This window comes from Ceratotherium simum, chromosome 34, assembly GCF_057802395.1.
Source record: "Ceratotherium simum simum isolate JZ-2026a chromosome 34, ASM5780239v1, whole genome shotgun sequence".
In the NCBI taxonomy this organism is placed as follows: domain Eukaryota; kingdom Metazoa; phylum Chordata; class Mammalia; order Perissodactyla; family Rhinocerotidae; genus Ceratotherium; species Ceratotherium simum.
The window spans coordinates 30589824-30603456 of record NC_141933.1 but is presented as its reverse complement, the minus strand read 5'-3'; the positions used below and the strand labels follow the sequence as shown (position 1 = coordinate 30603456).

General features: G+C 43.9%; 1 protein-coding gene across 1 annotated transcript in view; it reads right to left on the bottom strand.

Annotated features, from left to right (window-relative positions):
- PAMR1 (peptidase domain containing associated with muscle regeneration 1) overlaps positions 1 to 13633 on the bottom strand; it is a 71261-nt gene that overhangs the window by 42276 nt on the left and 15352 nt on the right. Inside the window, exons 2-3 of the mRNA XM_014792494.2 lie at positions 9985 to 10161; positions 4416 to 4544 (exon numbers count right to left, since the gene is read on the bottom strand). Coding sequence (XP_014647980.2) covers positions 4416 to 4544; positions 9985 to 10161 — 306 coding nt within the window. The remainder of the gene's footprint in view (positions 1 to 4415; positions 4545 to 9984; positions 10162 to 13633) is intronic.

Below are 13633 nucleotides of genomic sequence, written 5' to 3'. Positions count from 1 at the left end.
GAAATGGCTGGTTCAAGGCCCTGGACATAAATAATCAAAGTGAACTTGAAACGTTTCTGGGGGGCCAGAAAGCGAGAAATTGCTTAAAGAATGATGCATTGGAGCCAGCTTGAAGGGTCTTCATTGGCCAATTCTGGGACAATTTGACCATCAAAAAGAAAAATGATGACAACACTATGAAACATGGAAAAAATATAAATTCATGAGTCTATAGTGCAGTAAAAGAGAGAGAAAGTCAGATGTGGGAAAATAATTGGTGAATCCACGTGAAGGGTATATGAATGTACTATTCTTTTAACTCTCTATAGACTAGACATTTTTCAAAATAAAAAGTTAGGGAAAGGAAGAAAGAATCAGCTCCTTTCCATAGCCTGGATATTCTGAGCTCATTAAACCAATCTTTCCTGGGCAGCAAGATGTGAATAAAGTCCTCTCCTGGGCTCAGTGACCTCAGGCCCTTCTCCTATTATCTCGGCTAATATAACCTGTCAGTGGTTATGAATGAACTGATCACACATGGATTTTAAGACTGTCGTAAGTTAGGTTAATACTAATTATAACAAACATCATCAAGGACAGCGAGCAAATAAAGGTGCTCTGTCTAGTGTGTGCTCAGGGCTGAACGGTCTACAACTCGAATATAAAAGAGTCTGATCCTCTCTGGCATTTGCCTGTCACTTCCCCTTCTTTCTAAGGTTCTATATGGCACTCAGGAGAACATGCCAGGGCTCACGTTGGCATTCAGCAGGAGCATCCTACAGAATTAACAGGTCCAAAAGGATCACTTGGGTGCCATCTACTGGGTAAACGCTTGCACTGCACTGGTGCTCCAGCACCGCGCCCCAGCCATGAACAGGCCACCCAAGTGTTCAGCTCCCCCTTCGCAGAGGCAGGCAGCACAGTGCCCACACCAGGCAGGCATTCAACAAACAGTGACATGAATGACTTCCGCCTTTGAATTCCCTTCACAGTTATTTAGTGCCAATATTAGGTGTGGGTGATGAGCATCTAATAACATTATATTGATGTCTTATGGTCAAGTCCTATTTCCATAGATGGACTGTAAACTCATGGAGGGCTCATTGTTTTCGCTGGCGACCAGCCCAGTGCTCCACACGAAGTGCTCCATAAATGCTTGTGGCTGGGACCAGATAACGCACACTGTGTGGAATGAGGCTTTCAGAACAAGCATAATGAAAAGGAACAAGCATAACTGAACCAACACAGAATGAGACAGGAATCTGACCACTATTCTGTTTGTTTCTGTTGACCACACTCCAGTTTTTTTTTTACTTTTTTTTTTTTGTCTTTCTTCTCTAAATTGCAAACTCCACGATGGCAAGGACCATGTCTGTCTTGCTTATCATTGTATATCCAGCACCTAGCAGCATCAGTTCAAGAAATATTTTTTGGATGGATGGGTAGATTAATGAATGAGGGCATGTACTCCCTGCTCTGCTTGCGCAGGTGTGGTGACTAGGTGCCCTGAGCCAGTTCTGCTGACACCACCGCTATCCAACCAACTAGACTCCATATACAACCAATTCTTACACCGAGGCTAAACCCAAGACTCAACCAATAGATGCTATTTGGAAAGACAGGATTTCTTTGGGCAACTGCTATCCTTCTCTTGTTACTATTTGCTTTATTGATCACCTATATGCAAATACTCTTCCCTTCTCTGCCCTGTCTCCTGAACAAACCCACTTACTCACACAGAGTGACTGGAGTATTGTTTAGGAAGTATTTGTACCATTCTCCCTTGGGATGGAGTATACATCCCTACATGACTGATCTGGGGCTTGGCCACATGACTTCTTCTGGAATGTTAGTGAATGTGACGTGGGCAGAGGACTTAAATGTGCTGTGTGTTTGGCTTGGCCTCTGCGCTTCTGCAACCTGCCCTGAGAAGAGCATGCCCCATGTAGCTGCTGCCCCTTTGGCCTGAGCCCTGAAGCCTGGAGCTCAACCCATGCCAGCCGGGCTGAAATCAGCTGAACCCCAGCCAACTCACAGACCCATGATAAAGAAAAACAAACATTTGTCCTTTAGAGATGGCTTGTCACACAGCAAAAATGAATATATATGAACACATTATCACCACTACTACTGAAAGCTGCAACCTGCAATTCTATTCCCTGATCACAATACCCCTTCCACCCATAGGTTCCACTACTTTATTACCAATAAGCCTGCCTTTCCACCTCACTGAGACCTCCAGGCCCTATTCTCTCTCTCCCAGGCTCTTTCTGGTTTCAAGTCCTACCCAACCTGGACAGTCATGTCTTAGTCAACTCTTGGATCAACCAAATGACTGTTTTCTTCACCTCTGCTACCATGCTGCTGACGAGCATGGCCCAGCGGTCCTGACTGCATCACCTCCGTGGGAGATCCAGCTTCACCTGGGTCCTCAGTCTTGCTTGGTGTCCAAGCTTTAACTCCTCATGTGGCTGTCCCAAACCTCTTGTACTCTCAAGCCCCAGCCTCACTTCACTCTGCTCTCGGTAGAGATTTCAGTTCCCACTTTTCAGTGAAAATAGAGCTGTTTGAGGGGAGGTAGGGTGGTACTGTGGTTAAGAACAAGGGGTCTGGAAGCACACAGACATACACAGCCTCCTGTTTTGCCCACACCTGAGCAAACTCAGAGCTCAACCATCACCTCCTGTCTAAACCCTCCCCTATCCCTGACTCCCTGTGATCAACTGTTCTCTTGTCCATGTTCTCAGAGCACTTAGCCATACCCTAGCTCACAACTTTTCCTTGGCTTCCCACTGCAACTAGAATAACATCTAAACTCTACCTAGTTTACCTATGAGGTCATGCATGATCCAGCTCCTGCCCATGGCTCCAACCCCATCACACACCCCTTCTCCATTCACTCACACAGAGAAAGGGCGACCTTCCATATCCAAATGGGAGAAAACCCCGGAGTTATCTTATATACTCCAAATGTCAATGTGAACCCTAAAACTGTGCATTATACCTATAAGTATGTCTCTCTTAAACTTCTACTGAAAGTGGTTGTATTTCTAGACCACCTACCAGCTCAGCGATTAAAGAGCATATGGAATCATAATGATATATTTACTGCATTTGTTGAGTTTTTATTATGTGCCAGGCAGAGAGCTAAGTGCTTCACACGCATTATCTCATTTAATTCTTGGAACAGCTCTAAGAGGTAGGTAGCATTATTCCCATTTTAAAGAAGAGGAGACTGGGATTAGCAAGGTTAAATGACATGGCCAAGGCCACATGCTTGTGACTGGCACAGTCATTATTAAACCCAGGTCTGTGTCATTCCCAAACCTGTGCTTCTGATCACTATCCTACACTGTCTCCAGAGAAGAGCTGCCAAAGGAAGACCAGGGTTAAATTCTGTAGCTAAGCTACCTAGAAGATAATCTACCATGTACTAAATTAAATTTCCTAGAAACCACCTAAAATGGCATTGAAGTTTTAAATCTACAACCAAGATCAGCACTTTAAAAATCATCTGTATTCTGGATAATTTAACTCCCAGGCTCATCCTAAAATACCAACACACCCCTTCTCCTCCAGGTCCAGTTGAGTTCCTCAGCTGAAGACTACATTGTCACCCTTTGCCCAGACTCTCGAAACTCATGGCATTTTGTCACAGGTTGGATCAGGCAAAGAACACCTACAGCACTCCATCCTCCCTCTCTGTACACTGGGAACATCAGTCATCAGTGTAAACTTGCTCAGACGGTAAGACCATCCTGACTGCTTCTGAGTCAAATAGGGAACATGTAAAATAGGCTTAACAAAGTAATAACAATTTTACACTGCTCCAGATCCAGACTCTCAGAGGGATATTCAGCATCAGGGCACTGCAGAGGGGAATCTCAAACTGAGAGGGAGGTTGGATTTCCACTCCATTTTCAAAGGATTATTGAAACTAAAAATTAAGTAATTCTTGGAGATCAAGTTGAACCCAGAAAGAATCCCTTTCCTGGGACAAGTGGCATGCTGACAATTCGATGTGGGTTTCAGGAATTTAACTCAGGATTCCAGAAGTTTACCAATAGAAATTCATATTTAAAATGCACCACAGACTTAGCATTTTTGAAGCTTTATTCACTGTTTGCTGACCAATAATACCAAGCAACTGCTTCTGGAATGGACACAGAGCATGCTGTTTGCAGAATGCCTTGGCTTCATTTAGAGAAAGGGGAAGATTTAAGAGCAGATACACACCTCCTGTGACCAATTCCAAACAGATGCCCACAGTTCACACCCAGCAGATGGAAACACATCTTTGTTTTTTATAGTCTTACCTAGAAAGCCCTCTGGCCACAAGCTTTCCAGAACTCAGATTCCAACAAGACAAACCTCAGTCCCTTACAAGCCTTTAAAACAGCATGCACTGGAGAAGGAGCCATTCAGGGTCTACTCACGCATGCAGTCTCCTCCGTACCAGCCTGCTCGGCATTCTGCACAGTAGATCCCCTTCACGTAGAAGTCATCCAGAGTGCCCCCCCATGAGCCGTTTCGGCAGGTCTTGCAGTTATCAAAGATGGTACAACCTGAGACACGTCCAAGAAGAAGGGCATTAGAGGAAGCACTTGCAGGCTCTGACCAGCTGCATGAGAGAAAGCGCGCAGCTTCTCAGAGCCTTGTCTCAGCCAAGGGCGTCTGGCCCTAGAAAGGTGCCAAAGCCCCTGGGAAACACTGCTCATCCCTAGGAAGATGCTGGAGTCACCAGACCTCCGACTGAGGGTGTAGGAGGGCGGTCTGAACGCTCTTCCTAGTTAGTGGCTGATGTTTTAAAGTAACATGAAATTACCTGTAGTAAAAGGTAGACTCTATCAATATGGTGTATTCCTTCCTTTTGATAAATGGATTACATGTTTATTGTGGCATATTTAGAAAATTCAGACAAGCAAAAAGAATTCAATTAAAAACATCTAAAATTCCACCACCGAGAGAAAACTATTGGTAACACTCTCTCTATATATATACAAACGCATTTTTTTTTTAATTAGGCTTATACCATATACTGTACATTACGGTTTTGTAACTTACCTTTTCATTTAACAATAGATAGTAAATATCTTCTCACTCCATTAAATATTCTTCTATGTCATATACTTCCATAACCCAAGTATGCCATTGGAAACAACCGTATTGCCTAATAAAGGGCTCATCCTGGAAGGTGTCAGACCGCCCCCCACCTGCAGGCCATGCTAGAGAGGGTTGAGCAGTTTCCAGTCAAGGGTCATTTTTAAAACATGGTCTCTTGAGGGGTGGGGGATAGTGAGGAAAGGCAGAGATAATCCAATCCCATTTATTAAAATGGAGAGCTAAGTTCTGGCTCTGCCATTGTCCAGCTGTGTGTCCCTGAGAAAATGGCTTAAGCTCTCTGCGCTTCAATGTCCTCATCTGTAAAACTGGGGTTAAAAATTGTACCTACCTCAAAGGGTTGTTTTAAAAATTATATGAACATATGTAAAGGGCCTAGCACATAGTTAGTACCCCCAAAATATGGGATATTATTATTATTATTATGCTTTCCCATACCTCCACTTGGCTTATTACTACCACTGCATATAGTATGCTCAATGTTAACTGGCTATTATCTGTTTTCATATAAGGGACTGAAATCAGGGACTGCATCTTGTTCAACATTATATTCCCAGCATTTAATTCAATAGCTGGTACATAACAGGTGATCAATAAACATTATTTGAGTGAATGAATAAATGGATAGATGGATAGATAGATGGATGGATGGATGGATTGCTAATCCAGGTTTCTGAACTGTTTGAGATAACTAGCATTTCCTTGAGCTGATAGCATACTTTGCTTTTGGCTGAAATTAGGTTTTGGTTGGCCCACCGTGTATATACGCAGGGTAGGTATGTGTGGTTTCTGCAGGAGAGAGACCTGTAGCCCTCTCTTTGCACACCATCCTGACTTTGCTTCCCTCTCCCAGCGCCTCCTCCCACCAGAGAAAAAGAGTTGCTAATACAAGTCAGCAAATTTCAGCAGGTCAGGTGGCTCATAACTGGGTCCCAATGGGGTCACTGTGCCCTCTAAAGGCCCTCTTCACCCACGGGCCACTTCCCGCTCTTTGATTCCTCATCCACTGTGCCAATGAGGAGACAAGTGGGCTCCGAGTCTGCCTTCAACGACCCTGCCAACTCTCTTTCTTGGCACAGTAACATCCGGACCACTAGGTGCAAGCCACAAACACCAGCCTGGCGATGAAGAGGAACAAGGCTATGTTAAAAAGATACTAAGCAGCTCACAGAATTGCCAGGAGGGCCACAGGACCGAGTTCAGAGCTATACAGCCTAGAACCGCATGGAAACACATAGCAGACTTGGTCCAGTGAGGGCCCCAGCGCTGCCGGGCACTACTGAAAGTCACCACTGACACTCCACCACCACGCTCCTGGACATTGATCCTCCTGCGACCACTGCACCAAAAAGGACAGTTGTCCAGCATAACGACAGAAATTCTAAAATCGTGCTGGGATGCCATTTCTCACCTTTGAGATTGGCGAAAGTGACACATTCTGTTGCAAGGCTCTGGGAAAATAGTCACCTCACACATGGCACTGTGAATGCCAAGTGCACGGAGGAGAATTCGGCAAAGGCTGGCAAGATGACATAGGCCCCTTCCTTTGACTCAGCAATCCGTCTTCTAGGAATCTACCCCGGAGATGCACTGCAAAAATGCTAAATGATGGATGCCTGAGGCTATTCCCTGCAGTATTATTTATAATAGCAAAAGGCTGGAAACAACACAAATTCTCACCAACTATGGTAATCCATACAACGCAGTTATATGCAACTGTAAAAAGAAATGAAAAAAACAGCTTTATACTGTCAGTGAGTGATCTCCAGCATATATTAAGAGAAAAAAGCAAGGCAGTAGGTAGTGTTAATAGTATGCTATCTTTTGTGTGAGAAGGGGAAAGATATATAAACACACATACATATTTGCTTGTATTGTCAAATATAGAAAACATAAACCTGTCTATATATCAGGTAGGTGGTATAACACCACAGACAAAAGAACTACATCAACTGGCTTTAAAATATAGTATTTTGAATGCACATACCTAGTGGGACATATTCTAAGGTCAATAATAACCCAATCATCAGTGGTCTTATTGTCAGTACTAATAGTGCTATTGTTATTTTGTACAATTATACTAGGTTATCATATAAGATACAGCAAATAAGTGATTAGGTTAATATTATTAGAAAATAGGATTTTCACCATGAGAGAAATGATACACAAATATAAAATCAAAGAAGTTAATTAAACAACCTTGGAATATTGCATTTAAATTTAAGTATCAGCATAAACTCATCTTTTTGTTTTTTAAAAAAATACATATTTCCTAGCTCCATCCACTTAAAAAAAAACTCAAAATCTAGTAACAACACCAGTCCAACAGCAAGGAACACCTCAGGTGCCCAGATTGTGGTCTCCAAACAGAATTCCTTGGAGAAATGGCTGATTCCAGATATGGGGCAGAAAATGCACAAGAAGAGTCTGAAACATCCTGTTATGCAAGAAATCAAGGCAGTCTTCACAGACTAGTGTGGTCATGTCAGAAGAAGATGGACATAAGGAGGCTCCCAGTGTCCTAAGACATTATGAGGCGTGCATTAAAATGAATAATGACTGAAATGGATTAAATCACAGGAATAAATAAAAATGCCTAAGTTCATAATCACACACACACACACACACACACACACGCACAGAAACCTCTCCGATCACCAACAGGGACTGCTAAGGCATCAACTCACTATTTTGAAAATAAGTTAAAAAAAAAAAAAAAAAGGAATTTCTCTAGCCTTTCCTTTCCAGGTAACGCAGTGGCTGAGGTGGGCCAGCTCTGCGCTACTGACATCCAAAGCTTACCCCCAGCACGGCTCCCGGTGGTGACGTAGGTGCCTCCTGTGTGCTGGTGCTTCTTCCAGACCACCTCTCTCCTCCCCCCACCAGCACCACATGGCACCACATGTGCAGGTCTTGCTTATCACGTGACCCCTGCCATCCCGTAAGACCACAGCCCCACCCTCACCCCAACAGTAACCGTTAGGCTTTTGAAAATATTGCACATCATTCAAAGATTTCAATACCACTGCCAAGGAGCCCCCATCAGGAGACCCTGGCTCAGCTCTCAAAATTTCCTTAGGAAATTTGGAGGCACTACTCCGAGATTTCACTACAAACCACACTCATCACCAGGGAATTGGGCGGTGGGTTTCTTTTCTGGATCAAATGTGCAAAGGCGACTCTGAGGTCACGCCTACTGTAAAGCTCGGCATCGCTCTCCTCCAAGAAAGAAGGTGGTTTAGAAGCACCTCGTGTACACTCGAGCCACCTTAGTTTCTCCTCTTCTATAGCTTCCCACAAAAGAAAGCTCAGGGTAGGAATGTGTGTCATTCTCTATGTGTGTTAAGAAGGGGAAAGGCAGAAATGAGAGAAATTGCCAAAGCACACTTGTGACATTCTTCAGTCTTCAGCCTAAGGAAAGTGTTTTTGAAGCTCTCTATGTCCTCCCTTTGGTCTGGCCTAGAAAGTTGAGAGTCCCCTGGGAAAAGTCGGATGCACAAGGCAGCAGACACGAGAGCACCAAGAACACGTTCAATGAGTTGTTAATCCCATTGGAAACATGATCAGTGTCCACACTGGCCTCCACCCGGACAGGCACTTCAGCGAAAAAGGACAATCCCTGACCCTCTCTGGTGGGGGAGGGGAGAGGTGGAAGAAGGTAGGTTCAGCCTGAGGTACAGGCAAAGGAATGGGCACCGTGGCCCGGGAAGGTCCCATCTCACCCTAAGATGTTCCCTCGTCACTGGACCACCTCCCAAGTGTCCAGCTCAGAGCCAGAGCGCCAGCCTTGACTTCTGCTCTTCCCTTCCCCACCTTCCCCATCCAACCAATCCCAAAGTGTCAATTCCACTCTCTTTCATCTTTCAAATCCATTATCCATAGGCTTCTGCGTTCATTAAGGTCTCCATTATCCTCCGCTGCCTCCAGCCGTGTCCTTCCTCCAGTCCCTTCTCTATACTGCAGCTCAAGAGAACATCGGCTTTCACCTCTTTACTCGAAGATCTCCAATGTCGCTAAAATACCCTCCAGATATAGCCTAAACTTCAGAGCACAGCTTGCAAAGCCCTTCAGGGTCTGGCCCCTGTTCTGTCTCTCAGATTGCTCTCTCTCAATCTTCTTTGTCTGTCTATCTGTTTTCTCTCTCCATGTTTCTCAGCACACACACATCCACATACATACATACTCATACACACATATGTACACACTCATACAACTTACACACTCATACACACACATATATACACACACATATACATACACATACACACACTTCTCTGGCCAGACTGAGCTTCTTGCAATTCCCTAAATCCCATGCTTTCTCTTGCCACAGGGCCTTAGCACATGCTGTCCCCTGTGGCTTGACCTGTCTACCAGATCCACTTCACCCTTTTAGGTTGTCGCTTCCACCTCAGCACACACATCCTCCTGTAGGAAGTCTCCACTGACCTCCCCCCCACGACCCCAGCCCCATCCGTGCTCCCAGGGTACCTGTGCTTCTCTATCACAGCACCTACCACACTGTGTCATAGCTGCCTGGTTACCCCTCCATCTCCCCACCACACTGCAAGCTCTGGGAAGGCGTGAATGGGTCTTTTTTTAATCATTGCATTCCCAGAACCTGACATGGTACATAGATGGTCAGTCTGTTTGTTAAATGAATGAATGAGTGATGAATTCACAGCTTTACAAGTTTAACACTGAAAAGGGTACTAACTCTTCCAATTCCTTTGCCTGTAGTCAGAACAGGTCAATTATGCCACTTTCAATAATCATGGCATCACAGCCTCCTGATGCCTGCCTGCCAGAACCCCATTGTCCAGCCTGTTTCCGTTCATGACCCTGGGAACCATGAAGGCAACCTGAGGTCTCCCATTCCACACTCACCCGGGTGAATCAGGCAGGAGTCACACTCATTCTCCTCGTTCCTGCAGCAAGGGATGGTGTAACCCACGACTTCTTTCTTCCCAGGGCAGACGCATTCAATCTGATCGTACTCGCAACACTCCCGACACATGATATTCCACTCGGCTCCGGGGCAGGCTTCGTTAATGACTGTGTACTCTGAAAGGGAAACAAACCAGCAGGTGAGGACGTGGGTCCTGGCAGGAAGGAGTAAGACCCATAAGTACCTCACTGCTGAGAAGCACCCTTGCCCTGCTCGAATGACAGAGAAGACTGTATGAATTCTGCCTAGGCCAGTGTCTCCAGAGTGGGGTGGCCACCTCAAAGGCATTTAAGACCATCTAGCAGCACACAGATGAAATTTGTTAGAACTGTTATTTATTTTTATTCTTTAATCAAAAAGAAAGAAATCATGTCTTATCAATATATACTCTAAGTAGATTGATACACATAAATAATTTATAAACAAGTATACACCTGTTAAGTGTCTAGGCTCATTTCTATTTTTGCAGGGGTGCATCAGGCCACTGCTTACAGCCGCCTAGGTCATGCACTGGACAACTCCAGGAGGAACTATTCAACTGCACAACTGTACAGTGCAGCCCAGGCACTTGGGCCATCAAAAAAAAAAAGGAGACCACTCTCTAGACTGGGCCATTCAAGTGCAAGGCTGATTGCCAAGCAGGGACCACGTCATTTCCTCCAAACTTGGCTCGTCGATTTCACAGTGTGCCATTTTTATGGTATCTTCAAAGCTAAAACCAACAGAAAAGACAAAAAGTATCTTAATTAGTATGTTTGGGAGGAGTGCAATGTTTTACAAGGGTGAACTCATTGGCAGAACTTCATTCAGTCCCCAAATACAACTGAGTGTTCTTTCCCATGAGAAAAAATGAATTCCTTCCTGAAAGAATTTCTTTCTTTCTTCTTTTTTAAAATATACCTTAAGTAAATGAAAAAGGAAAACCATCTGGTAAAATCTATAAGAGGAATCTGTCAGAGGCTGCCCAGAGGAATCCAGGCTGAGAAACAGACTTAGCTTTGATTTGCTTCTCTTTCTTCCCCACTGGCCATTTCTAAAAATTCTACACAAAGATGATGAGTGAAGCAGAAATAGGTCAGATATTGGAGGGAGAAAGTGAATCTGGCTTCCCCATGAAGCCTTCCCTCAAAAGCCCAGGCAGGGATCCGCAACATGCTTTGTAGGCCCACAGAAACCAGCCCAAGCAACTGTGGTGGCTTCTCACCTCTTGAATTTCATAGTTTATTTTCTATTTTCCTCCCCTAAATTTGGAAGTCTGACACAGAGCTGATCATTCTTAATTTGCCAAATAGAGCCCTTTAAAAAAAATATCACCATCTACTCTCACCCTCTGGTCATAAGAACATTTTAGCATTATAGAAAGGAACCACTTGCATAATAAGGGACAGTTCCTTAAATGGAATAAATTTAGCTTTATGAAAAATGTGCTCATTTTTTCCCAGAAACACTGGTGGACCAGGAAAGATCTCACACTGGCATTTGGGAACGAGGGGTAGAGATCATCGCAGTCTTGTCACTACTGAGGTTTTCTTTCCCCAACTACCCTGCGTGCCCCTCCAGAACGGACGCCAGGCCTGGCTCAGCTGAGCTTCCCATGATCCTGAAGTTGGCCAAATGAAGCAAATGACTTCTAAAATCTAGACGAGAACTTAACAGTTAAAAGTGAAGAAAAGCAGAAGAAAACACAGGGGTAAATCTCCATGATCTTGTATTTGGAGTGAATTCTTGGATATGACACTTAAGCATGAGCAACAAAAGAAAAACAGATAAATTGGACTTTATCAAAACTAAAAAAACTTATGCAACAAAAGGCATTGTTAAGAAAATGAAAAGACAACATACAAAATGGGAGAAAAGACTTGCAAATTATATATCTGATAAGGGTTTAATATCCAGAATATATAAAGAACTCCTACAACTCAATCACAAAAAGACAACCCAATTTTTAAAATGGGCAAATAGCACAAATAGACATTTCTCCAAAGAAGATATAGAAATGGCCACTAAACTCATGAAAAGATGCTCGACATCACAAGTCATTGAGGAAATACAAATCCAAACCATCTCACAGTACTAGGATGGATATACAAGAGGAAAAGAACAAAAGTTGGCAAAGATGTAGAGAAATTGGAATCATCATCTATTGCTGGTGGGAGTGAAAAATGGCGCAGCTGCTGTGGAAACTGGTTTGACAGTCCCTTCAAAAGCTAAGTGTAGAATTATCGCATGACCCAGCAATTCTACTCCCACATATATACCCAAAAAAATTGAAAACAGGGATTCAAATGGATATTTGTACGCCAATGTTTATTGCAGCATTATTTACAATAGGTAAAAGGTGAAAACAACCCAAGTGTCCACCGAGAAATGAGTAAATAAAATGTGGTATATGCATACAATTCAGAATATGGAATACTACTTAGCCATGAAAATGAACGAGGCGCTGATAGATGCTACAATAGGGATGAATCTTGAAAACACTATGCTAAGTGAAAGAAGCCAGACACAAAAGGACAAATATTGCCTCGAAAAAATTTTGGAAACAGATAGTGGTGATGGTTGCACAACACTGTGAATATAATTAATGCCACTGAATTGTACACTTAAAATGGTTAATATGACAAATTTTATGTTACCAATTTTACACACATATAAAATGTTATAAATTTTTTATTTTACCAGATTTTTAATGTAAAAAAATAGTGACAGAAAACAAAATACTTAAAGGTTCAAGCATTGGAGTCAGACAGACCTGGGTTTGGAACGCCACCCCTGCTACCGAGTGGGTGTATGACCTTGACTAAGTCACTGGACACGCTCAGCCTCAGTTTACTCTCCAGCGAAATGAGCACATTTTATCCGACTCAGAGGCCTGCTGCAAGGACTGGATAATGTACATAGAGCTCAACACAGTGCCCAGGATGTGTGGTGAGCATTCAATAACTAGTAGCTTTAAAAGAAAAACAGCCACATTTCTCAAGGATCTTATGTTTAAAATGGATGGCATACCCACTTCTGACTTAAAATGTTCCTGTTGTGTCCCACTGTATTTGGAACGAACCCCAAGTGCTCTGCTATGGCCCACAGAACCCCTCACCCCCCGACCCCTCCAACGTTCTCTTGGCCACTGCTTCCCACCTTCTATCAGTTTCTCGAAACCCCGAGCTCTTGCCCACCCCAGGGCCTTCACGTCTGCCCTTCCCACTGACTCTGTCTCAAGCTTTAGGCCTTCGTGTCAATGCTACCTGTTCCCAGCGGTCCTCACTGACCTTCTCACCTGAACCCACACCATCGCCACCCCCTCCAGGGTCGTCTCTAGCACAGAGTCCCACTTGTTTCCTTTCACAGCCCTTAACACAACTGATAATCGTTTTCTATGTTTCCATTTACTAGCTTGTAGTCTGTCTCCCTTGCATGACCATAAGCTAGGAGGAACCACATCTAACTTGTTCACAGCTGCTAGGGAAGGGCCTGGCACGCAAGAGGCACTTAATAAATACTTGCTGAATGAATCGGCCCTAACTCGAGGGCCACCCTCCCTTCAATAGCCCAATATTTCCATCCAGTGGGGCCAGCTCGGAGCTATGA